Here is a 26,113-nt window from a genome sequence, read left to right as displayed (position 1 = left end):
AGCTATGAGAACATCTCAAACCCGGTTACATTTCAGACAACAACAAAATAAACCGTGTGTCTGTATGTGCATGCTGGCAAAAGATCTGCGCAGCCTGGACAGCACATGTGCTCATCTGACAGTACGTTACCCATAACGCATCCTTAGGTATGTGCCGATGTGTAGATGTCAGTGGTCTGTGATGTGTGTGTGCACACGTGCAAAAAACACCCCTCTCTGCAAACGCATTACGATTCGTTACACACGCACGTATCCTCTTCAGCGCCCCCCCCCCCCCCAGCATGAAGGCAAATCACAGCTCAGTGAAGGAAGGCAGCCATGGAGAGAGAAGCAGGCGAGAGAACAGGAGGTGTGGAGAGAAGAGAGAGCGAGAGACCAAGGAAGAGAGAGAGAGAGAGAGAGAGAGAGAGAGAGAGAGAGAGAGAGAGAGAGAGAGAGAGAGAGAGAGAGAGAGGGGCAGTGGAGAGGGGTATGTGACATGATTTACAATACGATCATTAACCTTGAGAGAAGGCTCTGCCTCTGCACCATAAACACTGTCTCTCAGACGGACCCCTCTGCAACAACACTGTGTGTGCGTGCACACCGGCAGACGCGACGCAACGTGCACACCCCGGGGGGGGGGGGGTGCACGCATGCAAGCGTGCAGACAGGTCAACCACGTGCACGCTGAAGCCAGACGCTCCTACGTGGACAGAACCATATGAAGGTTAGCTTAAACACATACGCTCACAATCTACGCAACCCTCACAGGTGGAGATTCACATCAGTAGATTTATACCCTCAATAAATATGTGCTAGCAGTGACTCGTGGGTTTTCCAAAGCGACTTGTAAATTTGTACATGCCAGGGTTCACGCACACACACATACACACACAACAAACTATCACAGCATCATGACACTTGTGTGAATTGACCAACCATCACCAGGATTCATCACACCATTCTTATTTATTGTTTCGTCATCTTTAATCCAGCCTAACACAAACCTTTAGTATGGAAGTCATTCTCCTACGGAACAAAGTAGAGAGGCATTTACATGGAAACCAAAGGGGGGAAGTTGCCCTTTACCAAACCCAGTTATAAATAACCTTCTACAATTCACTTACTAGCATAATGGTATAAAGAAAAAGAAAACCATTTATCAACTGGCACAAAGGCTCATGGGATATGGATTATAAAGAACCCTTTCAAACTTGCACTGTATACATCAGTCATGTAGCAATGCCCTTAAATGGAATCTCATAATTTAATAACAGAAAATAGACAATATCTGTCTTTTATATTATTTTTGGCAATATATTAACTCTTTTCTTGTTTATCTGTGTAAAAGAAAAAAAAGTAACATTTGAAATGTTCATGGTTTTCTCCCTAATGTTAGTTTCATATCCAAAATATCTGTTACAAACGGTTTACAAAAAAAAAAAAAATCAGCGGAAGACGTCTTGATAAATTAACCTTTCTGGGATCGGTGGAGGACATTTTGGGGTTTGTAAATTCTCTGTTGAGCAGCGAAGCAGTGCCCCCAACGGCACACACAAACTGTGTTACAACCTCTGTAGTCAAAATAACAGCTCTAAGACACTTGGAAGTTTCTTCAGAAAAAAAAAACACTATCTCAACGTTCAAAACCCTTCAGCGAGTGTCATTCCTAAGGTTTCGAAGTTTTTCTGGCTGTACCCTGAGTTGCATACACTCTCACTTGATCAGTCTGAAGCTCATGCCCTGTACTGTATTGTACTGTACTGCACTGTACTGTACTGCACTGCACTGCACTGCACTGTACTGTACTGTGCTGTACTATACTGTACTCAAGGCTCAGCGTTTTCGGTTTTTACCGATTTTCACCGAAAAATACAGATTTTTTAAAAGGAGCAGATCGGTTTAAACTGATTTTCACCTGGATTTTATGTTTCCACGGATTCAAAAGTTGTTCCTGTTCGTGTGAGGTTATGTGACAGTGTCCTCTTGTGGTGAAATTCGGTATGCTGGATGGCTTTGAAAAATAAAAACCAAAAATGCTGAGCCTTGACTGTACTGTACTGTGTACTGTACTCACAAACTGAAATGGGTCGGGGGAAGAAATGGGCCGGGTGTTGAAAACTTTTCAAAATGAACTTTGTGGCTCACCACCATGAGTCATGTGAAGATCCTTCATCTATTTCCACCATTTGCCAAAACTTCAGCGATAACTGGTATTAAAGTGAACGTTAGAAACTGTGTCTTTGCTTCTCGGTCCTATAAATCTTTAAAGCATAGAAACTTATAAGCACTCTCGTTTTACCCTCTTGTGGAATATCTCGGGAATATGTAAACATTCTTTGTGCTCTCATGCATAGAAATCGGAGAAGTAGGGCCGTGTTCTGTTGAGTCGGGCCTCGTTCCCTCATCTGCAATAATCAGACGTCCTGCCATCAAATTAAAGCCTATTTTATAAAAAGACAAATCAAAACCTAACAACTATTTCCTGACGATGCATTTATCCCTCATCCAACATGAGTTGTTATTACTCCAAAGGTTTCTCTTGCATGTTGCACTCTTTGGACCAAGTTAGTATAAATGCGAAAACACTCATACATCAAATAGCTGATTATCGGAATACAGTATTCCCAAACATTTCTGATTGCTGAATAGGGAGCATCTTTTTTCCCCCAAAAAAAATCCTGTTGATGAAGGAGAAAAAGTGCATCTTTCGCTTGGCAAACATGAAATGTGTAGTGAGGCTTCAACGACGGTGGCATCTATAAAAGGACAGCATCTACCAGAGTTAAAAAAAAAAATCCTTCACATTCAAATATTCAACAATCTTCTACATTAAAAATCAAAACTCATATCTGACACCTTTGTGCTACAACCAAACTTCTAAGGTTAAGCTTTCACAGTAGTGCATGCTCACATTCATTAGCGTAACAGTTATACTTTGCATTTCCCTCTACCCGGCGTTCATACAGCTTCGTTCTACTTATACAGCCGGTATGAGACGACGCCTTTCACAAGCGAGCGGCTGAAAGAGATGTTTCAGCATCTTTAATGTAACTTGCTGTACACCTATAGACTCCAAACCAAAGTTCTTTTGACATCAGCCAACCTCGAGTACAGCGAAGGACTTTCACGGCTGACTGCCTCAGTCAATTACACACCTCGCTCTTTTGCGACAATAACAGATCTCCGAGATGATATTCATTAACCGGCTAGAGTCCACATGTGTTGCAATGTTAACCGCAGTATCCGAGAGGCACAGTTTTCACACACTGATGCTGTGGGAGACGGGTGAGGGCGGAGTTAAGACCTCACATGCTCTGTCTTCATCTGTCCTCACCTCAGGGGCAGCCACTTCCATCGTACACCACAGCCTTTGCCACACCCAGACGATACAGCACTTTTTTGGAGATGAACCTGATATACGGAGAGGTGACAAATGGATTAAAAAAAAAAACAATGTTCTTACTAAACTAATAATCTAGCGATTTGCGCTATACTGTACTCATCAAGATTATTTTCTATATTCACCTCTTGGCTAGTTTTGGCAAATTCAGACAGTGTGTTGTAGAAAGGTTTGTGCAAAAAAAAAAAAAGGCAGATGGTGACTCAGACTGGGCAAACTCCTGAGTGAAAGGGTTGGGGTTATTAAATAATGTGCCATGACAGAAACAGATGTAAGTATGGTGCAGAGGTACTGACCTGGAAAATGAGTTGTCAAAAATGAGCGTGTATTCTCCAGGGTTCCTGACCTTCAGCTCCCCCTGGATGGTCTCCTTGTGGGAGTTACAGCGGATGAGCGGGATCAGGACCTGGGAGGTAGAGATGGACAGAAGATGGAGGTCTTTCACATGGACAACAGAGCTTTTGTCATGGCTGTGTCAAGACTACTGGCAAAGTGTTCCACCAAGCACAGCATTGGCTGAATCTGTCAAAATATTTCAGTTGCCTCAAATCAAAATTCTATCCAACGGTACACTGTCAATATGTGACGTGACATATATATTATCTTTTTTATTTTATTACTGTGATATTTCTATTATTATTGTTGTTGATAGTTATTAAGAGACCCTGGATCGAGGTGCCTTTTTTTAAGTAGAGGTTTAACCACAGTTGTCTTATAACTCGGCCCTGTGATGGACTGCGGCTTCTCCAGGGTGTCTCCCCGCCTGTCGCCCAATGACTGCTGGGATAGGCTCCAGCATCCTGCGACCCTGAGTAAGGATAAGCGGTTTGGATAATGATGAATGAATGAATGAATGATATTTCTATTGGTTTTTCTTCTTTGCATTGCTTTTAGCTACCCTCTTCCCAAGTTTCTCTCTCTCTTTAGCATCCTGTTTTGTGAAGTACTGCAACATAAGCTTTGTGCAGTGCAAATCAAGCTGACCTGATTCGTTTGAAGTGCACAACAGGAACCAAGAGCATGTGACATTATTTACATACAGAATGAAAGCCAAAACAAAAAGAGCAACAAAAGGAAGGTGTATAGATTTGTGTGCATGTCTTAGTGTGTGTGTGTCTGTCCTTTAAGTGCCCTTTAAGTGTGCATACATGTATCTCTGCGTATACCTTGGCTTGCTCTAGTGGAGTCTCTGCGTCCTCCCTGTAGACCACGCTGAAAGAGATGCTCTTGGGCTCGGAGGTGAACACCCAGGTGATGGTCAGACCTGGGTAGCCCAGGATGATGGGGATGGTGCTGTAACAGCTTGACTTGATGAAGAGCTCTCGGGAACCATCCCCGAACCTGGCGATGTCGTCTACCGTGAAGGGGATGGAGAGCCTGGAGCAGAAAGGATAAACCAGGAATAGAATAAATTAATGGAAATAGCATGATACTTGGTTGAACCCCATGGGGAAATTCTCATTTTCTTCTCTTCCTTATGCCTCCTCACTATGTCATCCTGCTGTAAGTTAAAAGATGTCGACTTTGACATGTACCAGAAGATACATTTGGAGAAGTTGTCCTTGAGCACCAGCTCAGTTTCATTTTTCGCTTGCCGTTTGCGAATTATGAGGAGAAATGGTTACAAGAAAAGTGTCTGGCTGTAACAAACTCTTGGTATGACAGCTAACGTATCGTATAATGGTCAAACTCACGTGAGATCTCCCGCCTTGAGCAGGCAGATTTCAGCATCCTGCACTGAGGCACTGAGGTCCTCAGTGTCTTCTGAGGTGGTGTCTCCTGCACTGTTGCAACTGGAGTTTCTAGAAGAAGGAAAAGAAAACAGCTGTTACTGACAAATTATTTCAATGGCAACGCACTCCTTAAATTCAAGTCAAGATATGTAAAAAGGCTTACTTCAACTTAGTGAGCAACTCCAGATACAAAGTAAGGGTTGGCCAATTTCATTTATATTCCCCGATCCCACTTGTAAATTGTTCAATTCTGGATGGAGCATGTGTTTTTCTGGAAATCAATGAAACTGAAGCCCTGCAGCTATATTAAATTGAAATCACCACAGCAGTTTGCATGAGGGATGCCATTTGGTGAACCAAGCATCCGTAAAAAATGCAATCTGTTTCTGAGAGAAGTATTAACCTGTCACGGTGTGGTTTACAGCCTCCATAGCGGTGTGAATTTCCTTGAATAAAATCCTTGGTGACTTGTGCAGTACTTACAGCTGTGCTGCTCCCTGCTGTCCATGTCCAGGAGAGCAGGCGGTGGAAAAAGAGAGGGAGTCACTGTTGTATATGCCGCTCACTTCTTCCTCTGTGATGATGTCAAACACCCCATCATCATGCTTGGTGCTATTGCCTATTCCTGTGAAACAGTTTACTTTATTATTACTATTATTATTATATTGCATCTTCATTACACTACAAATGATTTTCCAAACACAGGGATGTGAGTTACAAGACAAGTGTGCAAATTCCATGGGGTGTGAGATTTTTGTTCACTCTGTGTGTGTGTGTGTGTGTGTGTGTGTGTGTGTGTGTGTGTGTGTGTGTGTGTGTGTGTGTGTGTGTGTGTGTGTGTGTGTGTGTCTGTCTGTCTGTCTGTCTGCATGCCATGGCTATCTATGCATGTCCTGTCACCTGCAATTTTTTGACTGGTTCTGCCAGGCTGGGGTAAAGGGCTGAAGGGTGTGTTTGGTGAGTTAGCAATCGCTTCCTGAGGGTGGCGCTCCACCACTGCGCTGTGCTGGTTATAGCAGTCTCTGCAGCAGCGCTCTCTGCTGCCGCCCTGCGAGGTGCTCACTGTGTTGCTGCAGCAGTAGTAGCAGAAAGGACGCCCACAAAGCCTGGGGAAGGATATCGTTGGTGTTTGTGAGTGTTCATTATAGTTCAGTGCTGTGGATTGTAGCAGGGCTTCCCTGTACGATCCCTGTAGCATGTCTGAGAGCAACGGCGGCCTGATACTCCATGATCATACACTGTGTAATCACGCCCAAAGAATTTCAAATGATTTAATCTCCATCCCAAATTGCCACTCCAAGTATTGAACAGTCAGATGTGTCTGAACTAAGTGGTAATAAACGATGTACAAAGGAGCGGCAAGTGTTTGCAGCCATTCACAACAACCCAACACTAAACCAGCTGATTTCACATGTAAAAGTATGGTAATCAGTGAAATTAAACAGTATGGTGTTGGGCTGGAAAAAAACCTGCATACACGTGACCCTCCATGGCACAGGAACAAGTACCACTATAAACCATACTGGGACTGGCCGCATGCAACTGCAGTGCAGTGAACAATACAGAAGTTAGTTATACTTGCACACAATAGTTAACTATATTCTGAATCTGAGTCATGTCTCGTCAAAGCCGTTATTTTGTGTGTTTTTTTCACAGAAAGGCAGCTTCAGACCCTTCAGTATGGTACAGTACAACTGTACTGCCATGTTAGAAAAACATACAAGGGAAACAGCAGAGTGTAAAATGTTATAATGTGGAATGGCAGAATCATTACAATTCTTTTCGTGGCCGGTTTGTCATGCTCACGTTCTTGCAGGGTTTTTTCTATCTGTCTGCTATTACACTACTTATTATTAACAAGTCGTGTTTGTGTGACTACTGGTAAAATTGCTAACAGCACTATGAGTACCATTACACTATTTTACTTCTTGTTATGAAAATAAGCGTATTTGTGATTATGGCATAAAACTCTGTATTTGGCACAGCAACAGACTTTACACTGGCTGCCTTACTGGCTTCCATCAACCACCAGTAACATCCATCCATGCATCCATTATCCAAACCCCTTATCCTACTCAGGGTCGCAGGGATGCTGGAGCCTATCCCAGCAGTCACTGGGCGGCAGCCGGGGAGGCACCCTGGACAGGCCGCCAGTCCATCACAGGGCCGACACACACACATCCACAGCTAGGGACAATTTAGTGTGACCGATTCACCTGACCTACATGTCTTTGGACTGTGGGAGGAAACCGCAGCACCCGGAGGAAACCCGCACAGACATGGGGAGAACATGCAAACTCCACACAGAGAACGACCCCCAAGGTTGGACTACCCCGGGGCTCGAACCCAGGACCTTCTTGCTGTGAGGTGACTGCTAGATGTAACATGAGATGAATAAAAAGAGTTAAGCAATTTCCCAGTCCTATCAACCTGTCTATGCCTGACCTGCAGTTGTACTTGCGGAGCCACCAGCTGAACTGGCTGTGACAGCCCAGGCAGTGGTTGACGTCCCTCTCAGTCTCCTCTTCCCGTAGTTTCTGCTCAAACTCCAGAGCGTCGGTCTTCTGCCACAGTGCATCTTTTTCCCTGTAGAGGGCGCCAGTAAATCGTGTTAATGCTCTGGTAGAGCCATATATAAGGATGCATTACAATAGTGATCAACAACCACATGTTGATGCAGACTTGTGAAATCAGCTGATTTCACAAACAAATTCCCCTTTTAATGTTTCGAGGTTTCGTTATCAGAGAAATTAGGTGGTCAAGAGTTGTCCCAAAATAGAAAATACAGATGATGTCATGTATAGGTAATATACTATATTTTAATTGCCGTTTGAAAACAAAAAGAAACACATTTGACTAGAGAGTATTAACAAATCTCTTAATGGTCTACATAATTCCTTTAGAAAAGAACAGAAGTCGTTACTTCAACTATATGAGAAGTTTGGCCACAGTGATCTAAATGAGCAAAGGTGCACTTGAAAATGTCTATCTTAATAAATCACTTTAGTCTAGCGCTGAGTCTAGAAATGTATCTTTCACTCAAAAAAACAAACAAATTCTGCAACATTGAGTGTGGTAATTTCCCTTGTACCTTGGCAGCTTCGCCTGTTGAGAAAATTTCTTTGACTCAGTCGATGATAGTTGTTTCCATCCAGATCCATCCATCCATTATCTGAACCGCTTATCCTGCTCTCAGGGTTGCGGGAATGCTGGAGCCTATCCCAGCAGTCATTGGGCAGCAGGTGGGGAGACACCCTGGACAGGCCGCCAGGCCATCACAGGGCCCACCCACACACACACACTCATACCTAGGGACAATTTAGTATGGCTAATTCACCTAACCTACATGTCTTTGGACCGTGGGAGGAAACCGGAGCAACCGGAGGAAACCCACGCAGACACGGGGAGAACACGCAAACTCCACATAGAGGACAACCCGGGGTGATCCACCAAGGCTTGGACTACCCTGGGGCTCGAACCCAGGACCTTCTTGCTGTGAGGCGCCAACCACTGCGCCACAGTGCCGCCCATTTCCATCCAGATTCCAAATACAATTCAAGCTTGAATCAAATTTCAAAGTTCAAGAAATTGTTGGGGGAAAAAAACCCCTATGAGAATTAACTTGCATTTTCACCATATTTGTGTAAGTGAATAAAACCCTGAACACAGGCCTATGTGTCTCATGTCATATGTCTACATTTAAATGCTCACAAGAAAGACAGACAGAGTCTGTGAGAATGGCTTCACATCAGACAAGATTTGTTCCTTTTGATTCAGCTGATGACCACATTTAACACCCTCTGAAGACGCAGGCGAAATGCACCGGGTATCATGCATTATAAATAACTTGTAAGCACTTGATAAATCTTGATAAAAGGCCACACTACACTGCTGCTTCCTATCTAATATCACACTTACATTTTTGTTCCATCTATCAGACAGAGAAAGGTTTTTATTTCCTCCATCTGCATCTGTTACCATCTGCCATTGCCTCCATGAAGTTAGATTAAGAAACAGTTCATCATGTGGTTAAATTCCTTTCACGTCTTTTTTTTTAGTCAGCAAATTGCATTTTCATTATTCATCACATTCTTTTTAGTGAATAAAAAGTTTAAGTGAGCATAAAAACCTCTGGGAATTTGGGGATTTTTATTTGATATTTGCTGTTTCTATCAAGCCTTTTTTACTCAAAACAAAATTCTCAAACACTTGGAGATGTGGTTAATAACGTGTAATTCGGCAGAGTAAGGCAGGTCATTTTACTGTTATCAGGGCACTTTACACAAGAAAACAACTGGACCAAGTTGGTCCGAATTCAACCTAAATACACTAACCTCCAAACACGTGGACCTTTTTTTTTTTACTAGTTTTTGCAGTGAATTAATTTTGCAATGTACATCAGAGTAATGTTTAGGTAAGTACCTGATCAGTTCTATGATCCTCTCCTCCAGGTTGCTCTTGGTGCGGTACAGGTCATCGAGCTCGGCAGCCGTTTTAAGGTCGCAACTCTGTTTGTCCTGCATGGCTCGCTGTAGACAGTCATTCATCTCCTGGTGAGCCTGCCTAGCCGCCGCAAGGCCTTCCTTGGACCTGAAGATATACAAATACGGGTTGGTTCATCATATGCAAATCAAAGAGGATATTCAGTTTAGTTTGATGGCTACTATGAAATTGCTATGTACATACGCTTACAGCTCAAACCCCACAGGCTTTAAAGGAAAAGTGGAGTAAAGGAGTAAAGATTATACGCTTATAATCCTGAGTAAACAGTCAATCTAAAAAGTGCAGGAGTTGACAACTTTAGGGGGTTTTCTTTAACCCCCACCCAATTGTACTTGGCCAATCCCCCCACTCTTCCGAGCCGTCCTGGTTGCTGCTCCACCCCCTCTGCCGATCCTGGGAGGGCTGCAGACCACCACAAGCATACTCTGATACATGTGGAGTCGCCGGCCGCTTCTTTTCACCTGACAGTGAGGAAATTCGCCAGGGGGACGTAGTGCGTGGGAGGATCACGCTATTCCCCCCAGTTCCCCCTCCCCCATGAACAGGCGCCTAGACCGACCAGAGGAGGCGCTGGTGCAGCGACCAGGACACATACCCACATCGGCTTCCCGCCCGCAGACACGTCCAATTGTGTCTGTAGGGACGGCCGACCAAGCCAGAGGTAACACGGGGATTCGAACCGGCGATCCCCGTGTTGGTAGGCAACGGAATAGACTGCCATGCCAACCGGACGCCCCACTTTGTTTTGATATGATCCAAAATGTACGACGATGATCTCAAAATCCCACCTTGATAAATCCCCTCTCAGCTGGTTCAGTTCCTCCTCTCTCTGCTGGTTGAGACTCTGGGACTGCACAATCTGGCTGTTATTCTCCTCAATCTGCTGGCTGTACCTCTGATTCTCAGTCTAGAATCACAGCAGCAAAGTAAACTGGTGTTTCTGTTTTTACACAGACTGTCTACAAAATTTAAATTAAACTTACTTCATTTGCCAATTCACGCAAGGTCATGGGAAATTGTATAGTCGTACAAAGCCCATCTAATGTGGATCCACATGCACGTGGAAAAATGTCAACAAATCTCAACAAATATGCAAACCTTCAAAAAGCAACATTGTCAACATTGTCCTTTTATTCTGCATTGCTGGGACAGTAACTCTATGTTTTAGTGACTTGTCCAAAGGTGCTTAAGGTGAAATACCTCTAGATTAGTGGTTCTCAACTGGTCTGGCTTGGGACCCACATTTTCCCATGGTCATTAAATCGTGGCCCACTTTTATAGAATTCAAACCAAGCAAAAAAGGGCTAGTAAACACACACACAATGTCATTATGACCTTTCTTTCCTGGAATTTTCCTTTTTCTCCCCAGTTTTATCCGGACAATTATCTCACTTTTCTGAGCCATCCCGGTCGCTGCTCCACCCACTCTGCCAATCCAGGGAGGGCTGCAGACTACCACATGCCTCCTCCGACACATGTGGGGTCACCAGTCGCTTCTTTTCACCTGACAGTGAGGAGTTTCACCAGGGGGACATAGCACGTAGGAGGGCAATGCTATCCCCCCCAGTCCCCCTCCCCCCGACAGGTCCCCCCGACTGACCAGAGGAGGCGCTAGTGCAGCGACCAGGACACATACCCACATCCGGCTTCCCACCTGCAGACACGTCCAATTGTGTCTGTAGGGACACCCGACCAAGCTGGAGATAACATGGGGATTTGACCTGGCAAGCCAAGTGTTGGTAGGCAACGGAATAGACCGCTATGCTACCCAGACGCCCATATCATTACCTTTTTTTCCACTACACTACCCAGGCGCCCATATCATGACCCTTTTTTAACATAAAATAAATAAATATTTTCATCCCTGAATTCGGAGCGTATTACTCTAGCAATAACAAACTGATCCGGATTAATAAACTGATGAGTATGAACATCACAACTGTGCTGCTGATCCTGGTGAATATGAATAAAATGATCATCATAATTGCATAACTGTGTTTACACACATAATATGATAATATCTCCAAGTAGGCCTACTAAACAGGCTGTTTTCACTTAACAGGCATTTGGGGAAGCTAATGGGATAGTTGGGGATGTGCTTTACTCCTGACAAGAGTCTCAAAGTCTGGGGTAATCATGCTAAGCATCCAAGCTTTTACTTTAATTTGACTCGCAACAAAGCACGTTAACGTACGCAGGCCCTTAAAAAATAGATTTCTCCAAAACTAAAAATGCAGGAGACTCGATCTTCCATGACTTTTCCAAAATATTTGTGATTTAAATGCATATGTTCTTAAAATGAGGACAGACTGACTTTGACTACTGACGACCACTTCAGCCACACAACACCTGAATGTACGCCGGTACCTATCCATCCATCCAGCCATTATCCAAACTGCTTATCCTTACTCAGGGTTGCGGGGATGCTGGAGTGTATCCCAGCAGTCATTGGGCAGCAGGCGGGGAGACACCCTGGACAGGCCGTCAGTCCATCACAGGGCCAACACATTAACATCTAGGGACAATTTAGTCCAAAGACCTGCATGTCTTTGGGAGGAAACCGGAGCACCCGGAGGAAACCCACGCAGACAGGGGGAGAACATGTAAACTCCACACAGGTACAGGTACACAGCCGGTACCCAGTACAACACAATACAATACAAACAGCTATATTAATTTCCCTAGGGGCAATTTGTTTGGAGCAGCTTGTTGTACACAAAAACACATTAAAGAAAACACACTGTTCAGGCTAAAGAAAGAAAAACTTAGGAGACTCTCAATAAAATATTTATAAAAGTAACAGAGGATGATAAGACTGAAAGAAAATGATTTTAGTTTGCGGAGAAGGTGAATTCTCTGTTACCCCCACTTCACATCAGTGTTCCCAGTGTTCACATCAAATTTAAGGTGGTCATTGATAATAGTGCCCACATTTTTGTATGATTTAACTGTTTCTATACTTTCATTATGTATGATGCATTATGTACGATGATATGTTACATCTAAAAATCAATGATCAATTCCTTGGTTTCAGAAACATTCAAGTCCAAGAAGTTCTCACCAAGAAATAAAATCAGTGAGAGCGTTCCCGTGGACAGATTCTGAACCTCAGAGAAGGGTCAGCAATGCAATGTCATCTGAAAATTTGACCAAATAGCTGTCCTGCATCCTGCATCCATCACTGTACATAATAAAAAGTGAGGGTGAAAGGAGGCATCCTTGTGGTGAGCCTGTGGACATAGCTATAAAGTCTGAGAAACAGCCATTTACAGACACCCTCTGCTCTCTGTCAGTCAAGAAGTCCACGATCCATAATACAAGCTGGTGAGGAAAATTAAAATCACATTGCACCCTATGTACTAAAACATGCGGCTGCATCATATTGAATGCCAATGAAAAGTCAGCAAACAAAAGCCTGGCATGGGCTTGCGGCTTTTGGAAGTGCTATCATCAAGTTGTCTAGGATTGGTGTTCTTTGGGACAGGTATCCATCCATCCATCTATCCATTATCCAAACCACTTATCCTTACTCAGGGTCGCAGGGATGCTGGAGCCTATCCCAGCAGTCATTGGGCGGCAGGCGGGGAGACACCCTGGACAGGCCACCAGACCATCACAAGGCCGACACACACACATTCACACCTAGGGACAATTTAGGACAGCCGATTCACCTAACCTACATGTCTTTAGACTGTGGGAGGAAACCAGAGCACCTGGAGGAAACTCACACAGACATGGGGAGAACATGCAAACTCCACACAGAGGACGACCCGGGACGACCCCCAAAGTTGGACTACCCTGGGGCTCGAACCCAGGACCTTCTTGCTGTGAGGTGAACACACTAACCACTGCACCACCGTGCTGCCCTGGGACAGGTATCACAGTAGAAAATTTCCAGATAGCAGGGATTTGGTTACAATCAAGTGACATCTGGAAGATATGGTGGAGGACACCGCTAAACTGGTCAATACAGTATCACAATGTGTGTCCACAAATGGTGATCTGGACCAGGGGTCTTCCTGATGTTTACCCATTTCTGATGACAATATCAGTCAGAAGAAAGAGACTCTCTAAGCAGAGAGAAAGTCATAAAAGTCATGTTTTTCAAAGCAGGAATCTACTACTACTACTACTACTTTTGGCTGCTCCTGTTAGGGGTCACCACAGTGGATCATCCATTTCCATTTCTTCCTGTCCTCTGCATCTTCCACTATCACACAAGCTACCTGCATGTCCTCTCTCACTACATCCATAAACCTCCTCTTTGGCCTTCCTCTTCCCTGGCAGCTCCATATTCAGCATCCTTCTCCCAATATACCCAGCATCTCTCCTCCACACATGTCCAAGCCATCTCAATCTTGCCTCTCTTGCTTTGTCTACAAACCAAACCAAACCAAACCAAACCAAACCAAACCAACCAAACCAAATCGTCCAACCTCAAACCTTTTCAAAGCAAGAATAAAAGTTGTTAAAAAATGTGGAGATCGGTATAATTTATTCCCTTAATTTTAAGAGGTATCCTGTCATTTCTCTGAGTGGTTGAGGACATAGATTTAATTCCCCTCCAAGCTGTCCACAGATCACCACTGCTGTACTTATGTTCCATTCTGTCCGTATACATTATTTTAGCTTTTCTTATCTCGTTCCTTACTTATTTGGTAATGTCTTTCTTTTCCTGGCTATTCTCTGTATAAAAATGCTTTTCTTCTTGTTTATGACATTTGTAAGTTCTTTAGAAACCCATGGTTTGTTTTTAGGGAAGACTGTAGTGTTTTTACAGGGAATGTTGGAGTCCACACAGAAGGACATGTAGAAAGAAACAGTTTGTGCCAGTTCAATTAAGTCAGAGCATGAGCAATAGAAGACATCCCAATCTGTACAATCAAAATGAGCTTGTAAATTGGCAATGCTTTTTTTCCGTCCAGCATTTCACTGTTTTTACTATGTGCGCTCGTCATTTACAGATGGGCTTGTAGATCGGCAGAAGTACACTTTTGTGGTAGTATGCTCCAAAGGGAGACCTAGGCAGGGATCTGAAAGCACCAGGCACTGAGCCATAGCAAGGCCAATAGTGGAATTCTTCTTCTCTCATATATTTTCAGTGACTTATCTACCTAGGAGCCACATATGCAAGTCACATAGTATGTAGGAGCCACATATGTAAGTCTCCTGTATTAACTATGTTCTATAATCTTGTATTGCTCACTGCACTGTCATTTTAGGTGTTGGAAGTGTTTACCAGGGTTTGGGTGGTAATGGTAGTGGTCGTATTTGATTGCATTCACCTGTTCACCTCTTTTGGCATTGACAGAGAGCGGGGGGTGAGCTTGGGAATTAATATTTCTGTTTACCACACTCATGTAAGCCAATTTTATGATTCAATAACTGGTACCAGTTTGTATTTTATGTGTATATGAAGTTAAAGAATAAATGGTCAAACGCATATCTTTGAAGTGGAATCGCATTCTTTTAACTATGTGCATCACAGTCTTTTATCCCATGATTAGTCCCTCGCGGCTTTTTTGGACTGCCTACATATAGCTGCAATAAATGGGACATGAATACACCTATCTACACCCTGAATAATTAAAGTGCAGAAAACTTGAGTCAGATGTGGCATCTGGTGATTTTCTTACCTCCAGTTCTTTGACTTTACTCTCCAGTACCACCGCTTTCTCCTGCTCAGCTCCAAGCTGCACCCTCACTTCTTGTAATTCTTTGTTTAGGCTCTGGATGATGACAAACAATACCACCATTCTAAGTGTGTCTAAACATAGTCATATTTTACTGTAGGATATACCAGTTAGCATCTTGGTATGAAGTCTCTATCCAATGAGTTTCAGTCATGCATGTTGAAATGAAAAGACTTGAGCCACCTTTTCACTGAATATGACATATGTACAACTGGCCAGAAGTCAATCATTTTCTATGGCCAGAAGCGCCGATGGACTGCGGTACAGGGATTTTCCTGCCCAACTGAGGCTACAGGTGCATGGAAATGTTTTCACTTTTCAGACAGAAATGGCTCTGATGCCTGACAGGAAATGATGAAATGATGTTGCCCTTAGCTAGATATCAATGGAGAATGTCTTGCAACAAAATACATATGTAAGCAAAAATAAGCAGAATGATATTGATATCAATTAAATTTGATGAAGATTAAGGCTAATAAATGAGAACATTATAACTGACTTTGTGTGTATGTGTTCTTTTATATCAAAACATTAGCTAGCGCTTGCCAACTTTAGCAAATATGCTGCACAAGTTGACAATGGATTGGCATCCTTTTACACCAGCTAGGTTTGTCCAGCTTATTTGCTACCACTGAATATTGAACATTTTTATCTGCATTAACCTGGCAAACCAACAGCGTCGCTGATCCTTTCACATGCTACTTTATTTTTGTGTCCCTGTATCCTTCTAGGGCAATATTTTACAGCACAGTGTGCTCTGATATGGCCAAAATAAGTCTCTATTCAATTGTGGGCAGAATAAGACAGGTTAACTGACTAACCACAACCCACTCAATCAAGTGGAACAACTGACACTAGGGGGATTAATCTGATAGTCACATGCATAATCGCATTCAGTGAAAAGGCAGCTTTAGCTGACAACCTGAAGCTGGTTGCTGTGGCTCATGGCTTTGCTGCTGAGCTGGAACCGCAGTGCCTGGCTCTCCTCCTGGCTGCTCTCCTGCAGGGTCCTGGCATCGTGCTGAGCATTCTCCAGCTTCACCTGCATGTCTTGCGTGGCTCCTGACTGACCATCTCCTTCATGGAGCGGCTGGTTCTCCTGACAGAGCTGTGTCATGCTGGCATTCAGCCTCTCTGCTTCCTGACCCCCTTCTTCCTCCAGCTCTTTCAGCTTTGCAGACAAGCCCTCCCAGCGGAGACGGGCCTCTTCATTTTCAGCTGTAAGCATGCACACGTGCACACCGAGTTCAGCTGTTTCTGTGTTGGCTCTATGGAGAGCCTCCCTGGACTCACTATTTTCCACACATAAGTTATCATAACGCAGCTTTAGGTTATTGAGCTCTTCTCTGGAGGCCGTCACCTCTGCAGCCAGACTCGCTCGAGCCTGTGCCTCACCATCACGCTCACGGATAAGAGCCTCCTCACGCTCTCTGGAACGTAGGATCTCGTCCACGTGCCGACGATTTAGCTCCTCCACCTGAGCCTTGAGCTGTTCAGTTAAGACACGGAGATCCTCTCTGGAAGCCTCTGTCACCTCCTGGAGGGCCTGAACTTTCATTCTCTCCTCAGCCCCAGCCAGGAGCTGGGCCCTAAGGTCCACCACTTCTTCTCGAAGCCTGCCTACCTCCCTTAGGTTGAGCTCCAGCTGAGCTTCAGCTATTACCAGCCTGGAAGTGGCCTCTCTGGCTTCCAGAGAGGAAGTTTGATGTCTATCATTAAGCTTCTGCATTTTCTCAGTACTCTCTGCAGCGCCCTTTTCATTGTTTAGCTCCCCGTTCCTACTCTCCAACTCCTCCATCCTCACCTGCAGAAACTCATATTTAATAATTTGGTCTCTGAGCTTGGTCTCGGTTCCCTGCAGTTTTTCCTGCAATTCAGTTTGGCTTCTTTGGGAGAGTGTGAGGTTCTTGTCTAACTCAGAAGCTTTGGTTATGAGTGAGTTCAGTTCTTCCTGAGTTGTGGCCAACTGTCTTTTCAATGACAACTGGACCTCTATAAGCTCCCTGTTATCATTCTCAAGCCGCTTTAACTGAGCATCAAATGCATCCCTCTGGATAGTGGCTTTCTGGAACATCTCCTCCAATCGCTGGTTTTCCTCCACAAGTTTCCTTTCCCTGTCTTCCACATTCAGCTTAGCAGCCTCTACTCTGCCTTTCAGATGTTTCTCAGAAGCCCGCAAGGATGCCAGCTGGTCCAGCATGGCTGCCCTGCCCTCAGTGAGCTCTCTAGTGCTCTCCTCACTCCTTTTGACTGTCTGTATGAGCTTAGCATTTAGATCCATAAGATTGTTGCATTGGGATTTGTAGTCTTCAAGCTTCTTAGATTGATCAGAGGAAATAAATTGATTTCCGCCAATACCAGCGATAAGACTTTGTTTCTCAATATCTAGCTTCTCAAGCTGCTCCTCTAAATGTTTAACTCTCTCAGAACTATTGGCCAGTTCCTTCTCTCTGGCTTTTAGATGCTCTCTTAACTCCAGAAGCTGGCTTTCTAGTATCTCACTTTGGCCACCACTGGCAGTACACCTTTGCTGTACCTCCTCCCTCTCTTCCTGCAGTCTTTTCCTCAGTTCTTCTGCTTGTCGTTCTCGGCTCTCCAGCAACGTTTGTAGGTCCTGAAGCTGGGCTCTTAAGTTTCCCGTTTCCTTCTCTTTCAAGGTCAGTGCCCCTTGAATTCGACTCACAGCGCCTTGAAGTTCTTCTAACCGCCTGAGTGCCTCCTCCTGTCCTTTACGGGCTCCAGTCTTTGTTTCACCCAATTTCTCCTTAGTCCCCCTCAGCTCTTCTTCGCGTAGTTTGAGCTCTTGTGAGAGCCGCTCAGAATGCCTGGCCCTATCCTCAGCCTCCCTCTTAGCCTCCAACCTCCCCTCTTCAGCAGTCTTGAGTTTATCCAAGAGTTCTTGGATCTTCCAGGCAGAGTCACAGTAGCTAGCTGTCTGCTGGCCCTTTTCGTTAAGAGCACCATCTAACTTAGAAAGGAGTTCCATGTTTTTGTTCTCGGCTGCAGTCAATCTGTCCTGAAGTTCACTGTTAATTGCTTCACAAGAGGCTTGACAATTATTTCCTCTCTGCTGATTGGCTACTTCTGTTTTAGTCTTTGGCTCCGAAGAGGATTGGCCAGAGGATTTCTGGGTAGCAGACAGCTGTGTCTGAAGGTCCTTCACCACGCCTTTCAGTTTTGCAGCCTCTTCACCTAATTCTTGGACTCGTACCAAAAGCTCCTGCTGTCTGAGCTCTGACTGGTCAAGCTCAATGCGGAGGTCCTCTGCTATGGTACAAGGGGAAGGCTCCTCGAGTTCCACCAAGTGACCTGCGAGACTGTGGCCCAAGTCAGGGACAGGGAGAAACTCCTGAGCCTAATCCAAACAACCAACAACACAGCTCAGGTTAGATGCTTCAACTGTAATTGGATGAACCAAAATAAGAAAACTGTATGGTAAAAAGGACATGTCAGTAATATATATATCAGTATTGGTTACTATAACGCAGGGGCAACAAGGGCAATTACATTAACACTGTACAGTGTTTGCATTGTGTGTCTGTGTGTGTGTCTGTGTGTCTGTGTGTAGACACGCACACATGCAGGCGTCTGTGTGTGTACCTGGGAGTGTGAATAGCTGCTAACCAAGCTGTTGATGCTGGAACAGCGACTGGGAGGCTTCCACAGGAAAGCTGGTGAGTTGGCTCCTAATGTTCTCCTGAGACACAAACATAACATGCCAAATTTTACGGTTGTTTACAAAAAACAATGATACAAAGCACAAATGACATTGGAGGGGTTACTTAATTCAAGTAACTGATACGTTATTCCTAGGATTTTGGCAGTAGTAGCTGGAAACTTAGTGAAAATTAGCAAGTGAGTTAACTGCTGTTAAGGATGAAAAATTAAGTGAAATATCTGAGAGGCATATAATAAGGCAGACGAAGGCTATTCTTATCTTGGCGTAATCCCCCCTTTAGGGGGCAATTTGAGCTCATACCCTCCAGGTGCCTCTTTGCAGTACCTTAAGTAAAAATTGAAAGAATCAAATTAAACCCCAAATCAATAAGACTGTTTGATTTTTTTCTATTATTTTATGTGTTTTTACTGCCATAAAACTCTTCAGTTTTGTACATTTTCATTACCAGGCAATAAAGTTTCGAAGCAAGACATCTGAAATTAGTTCAAAATTTTCAACATCTAAAACTCAAACCTATGTAGTCATAAACACAGAACATCTGGAGCTGTACCGAAAACAATGAGTAGGTTCATGGGAATAAAAGATTACTTTCTCATTTGCATAGGGTTGCCAGGAAGTGTACATGTTTACCATTCCCTCACACAATGCCTATACACTGCAGTTCTACAGTTCTTAAATGAAACGTGGTCTGTTAAATATGGCATAGGGTAAAAAAATAAATAAAAATCACATAACAGACATACTCCTGGTTGTTTCTCACATGACAAATGAAGCTACATGATCTAATATGTTTATGTGAGTTCCAGACAGTGAAAGAGTTTCACAAATGGACTCTGGGGAAGTGTGTAAAAAAGTTAAGTTTCAGTGGGTGTAAGGAGAGTGCCAAGACATGATGCTGAGCTTATACAGTGTTGGCTCACGGCACTTTATAATATATAATACAAAAATATATGTAATAATAATAAGTGATATTAGAAGTGCAAGAAGCAGTTGGTGGCACTACTGAAAAATGTTAATGGGAAGGGATTCATTTTGACAGCTACACTATGGTGAGGAATAAGATCCCTTTAAAGACACACAGGCTCATGCATACACACAAAAACATGTTCACATTCAACACATTGTGTGAAATGAGAGAGAAAAATGGCCTCCTTAACAGTGAAAAAACAAGTTCATCAGATAATTAAGTGCTTCCTCAGATTGTGAAAACACCAAACACTTGACCCATTACATTCCCAAAAGTGGTGTGCTTAACTCACTTTTTTCAAACTTACTCCAGTGCTAATCATAATCAATTTATAATCATTTCCAATCCCTGATGGAAAAACTAATGTCTTTGTCTCCTAAAAGTGAAAGAGTGCCCCCGCCTTCTTTATACCAACTCACAGCCCCTCCCTGTTATGATATAATTCATGCATGTTATGAGTGCAGATGAAGGAACGAACCCTCATATTTTGACTGCAGAAAACACAACTGCAAAAAGACATTCGGTGGTGGGAGCATTGATTACCTTGCAAAGGCTGGCCAATCTGCGTCGAGGTCGTAACCTCTAGCTGCCACATCGAACTGGATCTGGTTGAGTTCATAGAGGTGGTTGATTATGTCAGTAGTAAGGTGAGACTTGAGGAAGGGACTGCGGACATAGTACCAGTCACTGTAAGACAGAGATCACACTCATTTCAAACTTAATAGTCACATAACACTAGCTATAGGTAAGTATGCATAAGCACACACATGCGCGCACGCACACACACACACACACACACACACACACACACACACACACACACACACACACACACACACAAACATGTCTACCATTGTGCTACTGCCCCAGTATCATATTTGGTTCACATTTCCTATGTTTCTAAAGTGTTGTTTACGGTTTTTTATGTAACTGAATTTATAAATGAACATCTTGAAGTGTTCAAACAAACAAGACAGAAAGGCATACGCACACAGGTCATCGCCAGCTGAGGAAGTGAGAGAGATTGCATTGTGAGGTTGTTCTCTGGTTTGTAATGCAGTAAGTGAAAGGAGAAGTGGAAATGGGATGTGGGATCAGAGCTGTACCACCTAAAAAAATGTTTCCAGCCGAATAAAGAAGGTAGAGACAGAAGAACAATGGTAGACATATAGGAAAAAGTAAGAGAAATGTTTTACTAATGCTTTAATAATAATAAGAAGAATAAATTAAACTTATATAGCGCTCTTCTAATACTCAAAGTCGCTTTACAATAAACAGGGTGAAACAAGATGACAGATAAACATAACACAGACATACAGGGGTGGATGGGAAGGGGGGCTACGAGAGGGAGAAGCGGCAGCCACACAAGACGCCGGCAGTACTCTCCCACTTGGACAGATACAAAAGGGGAAGAAAAACAAACATCATAAATCACAGGTGAAGTCTGAAGAGGTGAGTCCCGACCAATGACCTGAATGTGGGCAGACCGCCGCAGTGTCCGATGCGCTTGGGGAGGGAGTTGGGGAGGGAGTTGAGGGAGGGGGCTGGTCAAGCACTCGGTCCCCAGCCTGTCCCAGACCAGGGGTGGACGAGAGGATGGGGGGGACACGAGAAGGCAATGGAGAAAAGGTGTGTCTTGAGACGGCATTGGAAGAGTGGGGGGAATTCTGAGTCTCTAATGATTTGGGGAAGTGAGTTCCAGAGCCTGGGAGCTGCCCTGGAGAAGGCTCAGTCACCAAAGCCACGAAGGTTGGACCTGGGAGTAGAGAGAAGGGAGGCTGAGATGGATCTGAGGGACCGAGAGGGATGGTAGGGGGAGAGGAGGTCGGTGAGGTATAGGGGAGCCAGTTTGTGAAGGGCTTTATAAGTAAGAACCAGGGGTTTGTAATTGATCCAGTGGGAGATGGGTAGCCAGTGGAGGTCTTTTAGGACTGGGGTGATGTGGTGCCAGGATTTGGTGAGAGTTAAAAGTCGGCGGATGCGTTCTGGGCCAATTGGAGTCTCTTGATAGAGCTAGCACTGATACCATAGAGGAGTGAGTGACAGTAATCAAGGCAGGAGGAGATGAAGGCATAGATCAGTGCCTCAGCAGCAGGGCGTGTGAGAGAGGATCTTATTTTCAAAATGTTGTGAAGGTAGTAAAAGGAGGATTTGACCATTTGGCGGATATGTGGCTCAAGGGAGAGGGTGGGATCAAGGATCACACCAAGCTTGCGTGCCTGGGAGGAAGGGGGGACAGTAGTGCCATTGATGGTGAGTGCAAGGTTGTTGATTTGGCTGAGAGTGGACTTGGAGCCAATGAAGAGGATTTCAGTTTTGTCACTGTTGAGTTTGAGAGGGTTTTGCTGCATCCTGACTTTAATTGGTTTAATGAAGGGGTGGGATTTGCTGAATATGCAGGCTGTTTAATTTAGCAAAGTTCCATTTGGGATTTATTCTCTCTCTGACTCTCTCTGTCTCTCTCTTGCTCTCTCTCAAAAACACACACTTATGAGATGCTGAGTGAAACTCCAGTCTTCCAGTGTTGGATGCTATGCACCTTCCCCTAAATAACTGAAGGTAATACGCAATTCACCTTTCCATTTTTTGATTTTTCCCTTTTTCTCCCCAGTTGTACTTGGCCAATTACCCAAGCTGTCCCGGTCACTGCTCCACCCCCTCTGCCGATACGGGGAGGGCTGCAGACTACCACATGCCACCTCCGATACATGTGGAGTCGCCAGCCGCTTCTTTTCACCTGACAGTGAGCAGTTTCGCCAGGGGGACGTAGCGCGTGGGAGGATCACGCTATTCCCCCCAAGTTCCCCCTCCCCTGACCAGGCACCCCAACCGACCAAAGGAGGCACTAGCGCAGCAACCAGGACACATACCCACATCCGGCTTCCCACTCGCAGACACGGACAATTGTGTCTGTAGGGACACCCGACCAAACCGGAGGTAACACGGGGATTCAAACAGCGAGCCCTGTGTGGGTAGGCAACAGAATAGACCACTACGCTACCCGGATGCCCCCCCATCACCTTTCCATTTTCAGATTTCACAGTTGGTATAGAGATTTAAACTAACCACCTCACAGTCACTTTTACACATTTTGATGATGTGCTGTCTCTTTTGTGTATCACCAAACTTGAAGAAATCTAAACTGTGTGTGTGTTGTGTTGTGTTGTATTGTATTGTATTGTATTGTATTGTATTGTATTGTGTGTGTGTGTGTGTGTGTGTGTGTGTGTGTGTGTGTGTGTGTGTGTGTGTGTGTGTGTGTGTGTGTGTGTGTGTGTGTGTGTGTGTGTGTCCTCACCTTGTGACCTTCTGATTAATGAGACACTGCTGCAGTGTGTCGGCAAGGCGTTGGTGCACCAGTGAGTACCGTATGAAGGCCCTTCCTTTCCCCAGTGAAGTCTTCAGCTGGGGGAGAGAGCCCAAGAATAGACACAATTACAGTAACAGCAAAGGCAAGCAGGCACATACCCACACACCCACACACCCCCACCCACACACACACACACACACACACACACACACACACACACACACACACACACACACACACACACACACACACACACACACACACACACACACTGCAAGCATACGGTCACCTCACGGCAACATGTACTGGCTGCTAAATGTCTAAATGTAGCCTGTTTGATGCCTGTGTCCTAGCACGGCATTGCATGACTAGCAGCTTTCGATACACAACCGCTTCATCATATTGAATCTATAATGCATGCCAATACTAGCTAAGTCTGCAAATGGTTTTCTTCTGAAAGTCCTTAATCATGATGCATGCTAACTTCATCACATCAAGCAGTTCTTACATCACAAATAACCACAGCCTGAGTTCAAAAAAACAGGACCTCGCAGAAACGAGAACTGGTCTTTTCAGTCAGTCAGCCAGAGTGTTTTCCATTGCCTTTACGAAAACCTCAATGGAAAAGGGAACATTTCAGAATGCCCAAGTTTGCAGATTAACATTACACAGAAACTAAATCCGATAAATCTGTTGGTAAGTCCAAGATCCCCGATAGCAGATGGAAGGATTTAAGTAAGACGCCAGAACCCAAGATCTACCATCAGCATGCCAGCTGGAGACGTCCATATGCATGTGAATTAACGACAAAAACGAGAGCTAATAAAGCAGCATTTCTCACAGCGGTTAACTCGAAATCGATCATTACTGGTTTAGATATATTTGGATTAATACAAAAAAAAAAACCTTGGCTGACAGACAGGCTGTATTCATGATTCCAACCAGCAGTCACTGACATACAAAGAAACAAGTGCATTTAAAAATGGCTTATCTGGTAATAAACACTAGTAAAACACAATATAGTACATCACTAATGGCACAGTGACTCGGCAGGCGTTCATTTATTTCTGACATCTCAGCCTTTCAGTTGAAGCAGGTGACTGAACAACAGGTTGCTGGTTCAAACCAGGTCATTCAAATCTTTCAGACAGAAACCTACAACAACTTTACATTCCGATGTCTGACAATATACATAAAAACAATACATGTGAAATATTCCACTGGCGTAGTGCTTTTCCGGTCATGATGCAACAAAGCATTGAATAAAACCACAGATATCAAGAAAACAAGAACTATATCAGACAACAAACCCTAACGAATGAAAACTTGTACAGACCACCATTATAAATCTATGGCTGAAAGGCCATTCTTCTATGTTGCTTACCACTGAGGTCCCAGCACAGGCAGCGATAAAGAAAGAGGGTTATGGGGACAAGAGCATGGCAGTAGAGCTGTGAATTACTGACGCTAAGATTTATCTGACTAACTATAGGATTAGTGACTTCATAATACACTCACTCCGTGTGTGTGCGTGTGTGTGTGTATTGGCCACTGAACAGCTGAAGCTACATGTGTGTATTTTGCTGCACGTGTTGTGGAGGATTACCTCAGGGATGGATTTAACAAAACGGATGCCATCGTTGGCACCCTTTATTTTAGCCAGGCAGTCGCAGAAATAATCCCAGTAGTCTTTCCTCTGGCCAAGAAAAGTAGTCTTTTCTTTTTGGTCAAACTGAAGGCAGAAAAAAACACACACACACACACACACACACACACACAAAAGCAAGTTTATCTTGAATCGCTAATGTATGTGTAATTGTGAATTTGGGTCCGTATGTGATTGGAATCATTTTACCAAATCTCTGAGCTGAAATGTTGTTTTGTCTCACTCTGTTTACAATACTAAGGGGACTGTTAGGTCTAGTTTGAAGTTCACTTACATTACACTATATATCTGAGTAACAGTGAGGTTCTCCCAGTTCCACTTTAGGCAGAATCAAAATGAAGTACTCAAGGTTTGAACAGGTTTCGAGTTAGATAGCATGTCAAGGTTGTAACTAACTTTACTTGTCTGACACTTCTCTTTTGTGCAAATCTGCATAGCTATTCCATTTACTGCTTGGGTACATTGGCTTTGAATCTTGTAATCCTTAATTGTGTTGAATGTTGGCAATTCAGGAATTCAAGTTTATTTTACTATTGAACTCACAGCAATTTAATAGGAATAGGAGCCAAAGCTAAACACCCAAAACCTTTATAGGCAGAAAAAGAAGTTGTGTAGATATTATACCTGTAGCAGGTACTCTAGTTTATAAGAGAACTTGTGCAGGTTGGAGCTGTCATCTGTAATGGGCTCACCACACTCCTTGTGTTCTTTACTCAACTCTAATACCGCATCTAAATTGGAGAACAACACTGATTTTAAGAATACACACAGATACCTTGTATACAGACAGACATTGGTCTACTGTTCTCTGTCCTTATGCATGTGCAATAATCCAGGTAAGAAAATCACAGAATGTTGAATCAGTTCATCTGGACACAATGTTCATTAAGAGAAACACTTCACTCATCTAAGTGACCTCTTCAGTCTCAACTTACTGCCGGTATCCCCACCCTTACAAAAAATAAATGTTGTGTCCAGATGAACTGATTCAACTCTCTGTGATCTACTGTCCTATGCACACATTACTGTACATCCATGTCATTGCACATATAGTATATAAAGACATCAATCTCTATGTATGGTCTAAATTCTACCCAGGAAAAGGAAAAGATCTGTTACCATGTAGGTCTCTGATGATCCTTTGCAGCTGATTCTCCCCAACTGATGAGGAGGCCAT

General features: G+C 43.9%; 1 protein-coding gene across 1 annotated transcript; it reads right to left on the bottom strand.

Moving 5' to 3' along the window:
- Window positions 1–943: 943 nt before the first annotated feature.
- LOC130123778 (FYVE and coiled-coil domain-containing protein 1-like) lies at window positions 944–26,113 on the bottom strand. The gene is made up of 17 exons (XM_056293070.1): window positions 26,056–26,113; window positions 25,561–25,667; window positions 24,877–25,002; window positions 23,259–23,365; window positions 20,504–20,647; window positions 18,915–19,011; window positions 16,237–18,669; window positions 15,258–15,350; window positions 10,410–10,528; window positions 9,541–9,708; window positions 7,564–7,704; window positions 6,019–6,224; window positions 5,602–5,743; window positions 5,080–5,187; window positions 4,552–4,762; window positions 3,682–3,791; window positions 944–3,396 (listed from the first exon to the last, which is right to left on the bottom strand). Exons 1-17 carry the CDS (start codon window positions 26,111–26,113, stop codon window positions 3,321–3,323), a joined length of 4,446 nt encoding a protein of 1,481 aa, XP_056149045.1. The 3' UTR covers window positions 944–3,320.

This window comes from Lampris incognitus, chromosome 14 (assembly GCF_029633865.1).
Source record: "Lampris incognitus isolate fLamInc1 chromosome 14, fLamInc1.hap2, whole genome shotgun sequence".
NCBI classification, from domain to species: domain Eukaryota; kingdom Metazoa; phylum Chordata; class Actinopteri; order Lampriformes; family Lampridae; genus Lampris; species Lampris incognitus.
This window is presented reverse-complemented; position numbering and strand designations above follow the sequence as displayed.

Bases quoted from the DNA above. Each gene is read 5' to 3' on its own strand.
- LOC130123778 (XM_056293070.1), bottom strand. From the start codon at position 26,113: ATGGCCTCCTCATCAGTTGGGGAGAATCAGCTGCAAAGGATCATCAGA. The intron at 25,668-26,055 runs GTAACAGATCTT...TCTCCAATTTAG, and splicing joins GATCATCAGAGACCTACATG to ATGCGGTATTAGAGTTGAGT. The intron at 6,225-7,563 runs GTCAGGCATAGA...ATCCTTCCCCAG, and splicing joins CTCCGCAAGTACAACTGCAG to GCTTTGTGGGCGTCCTTTCT.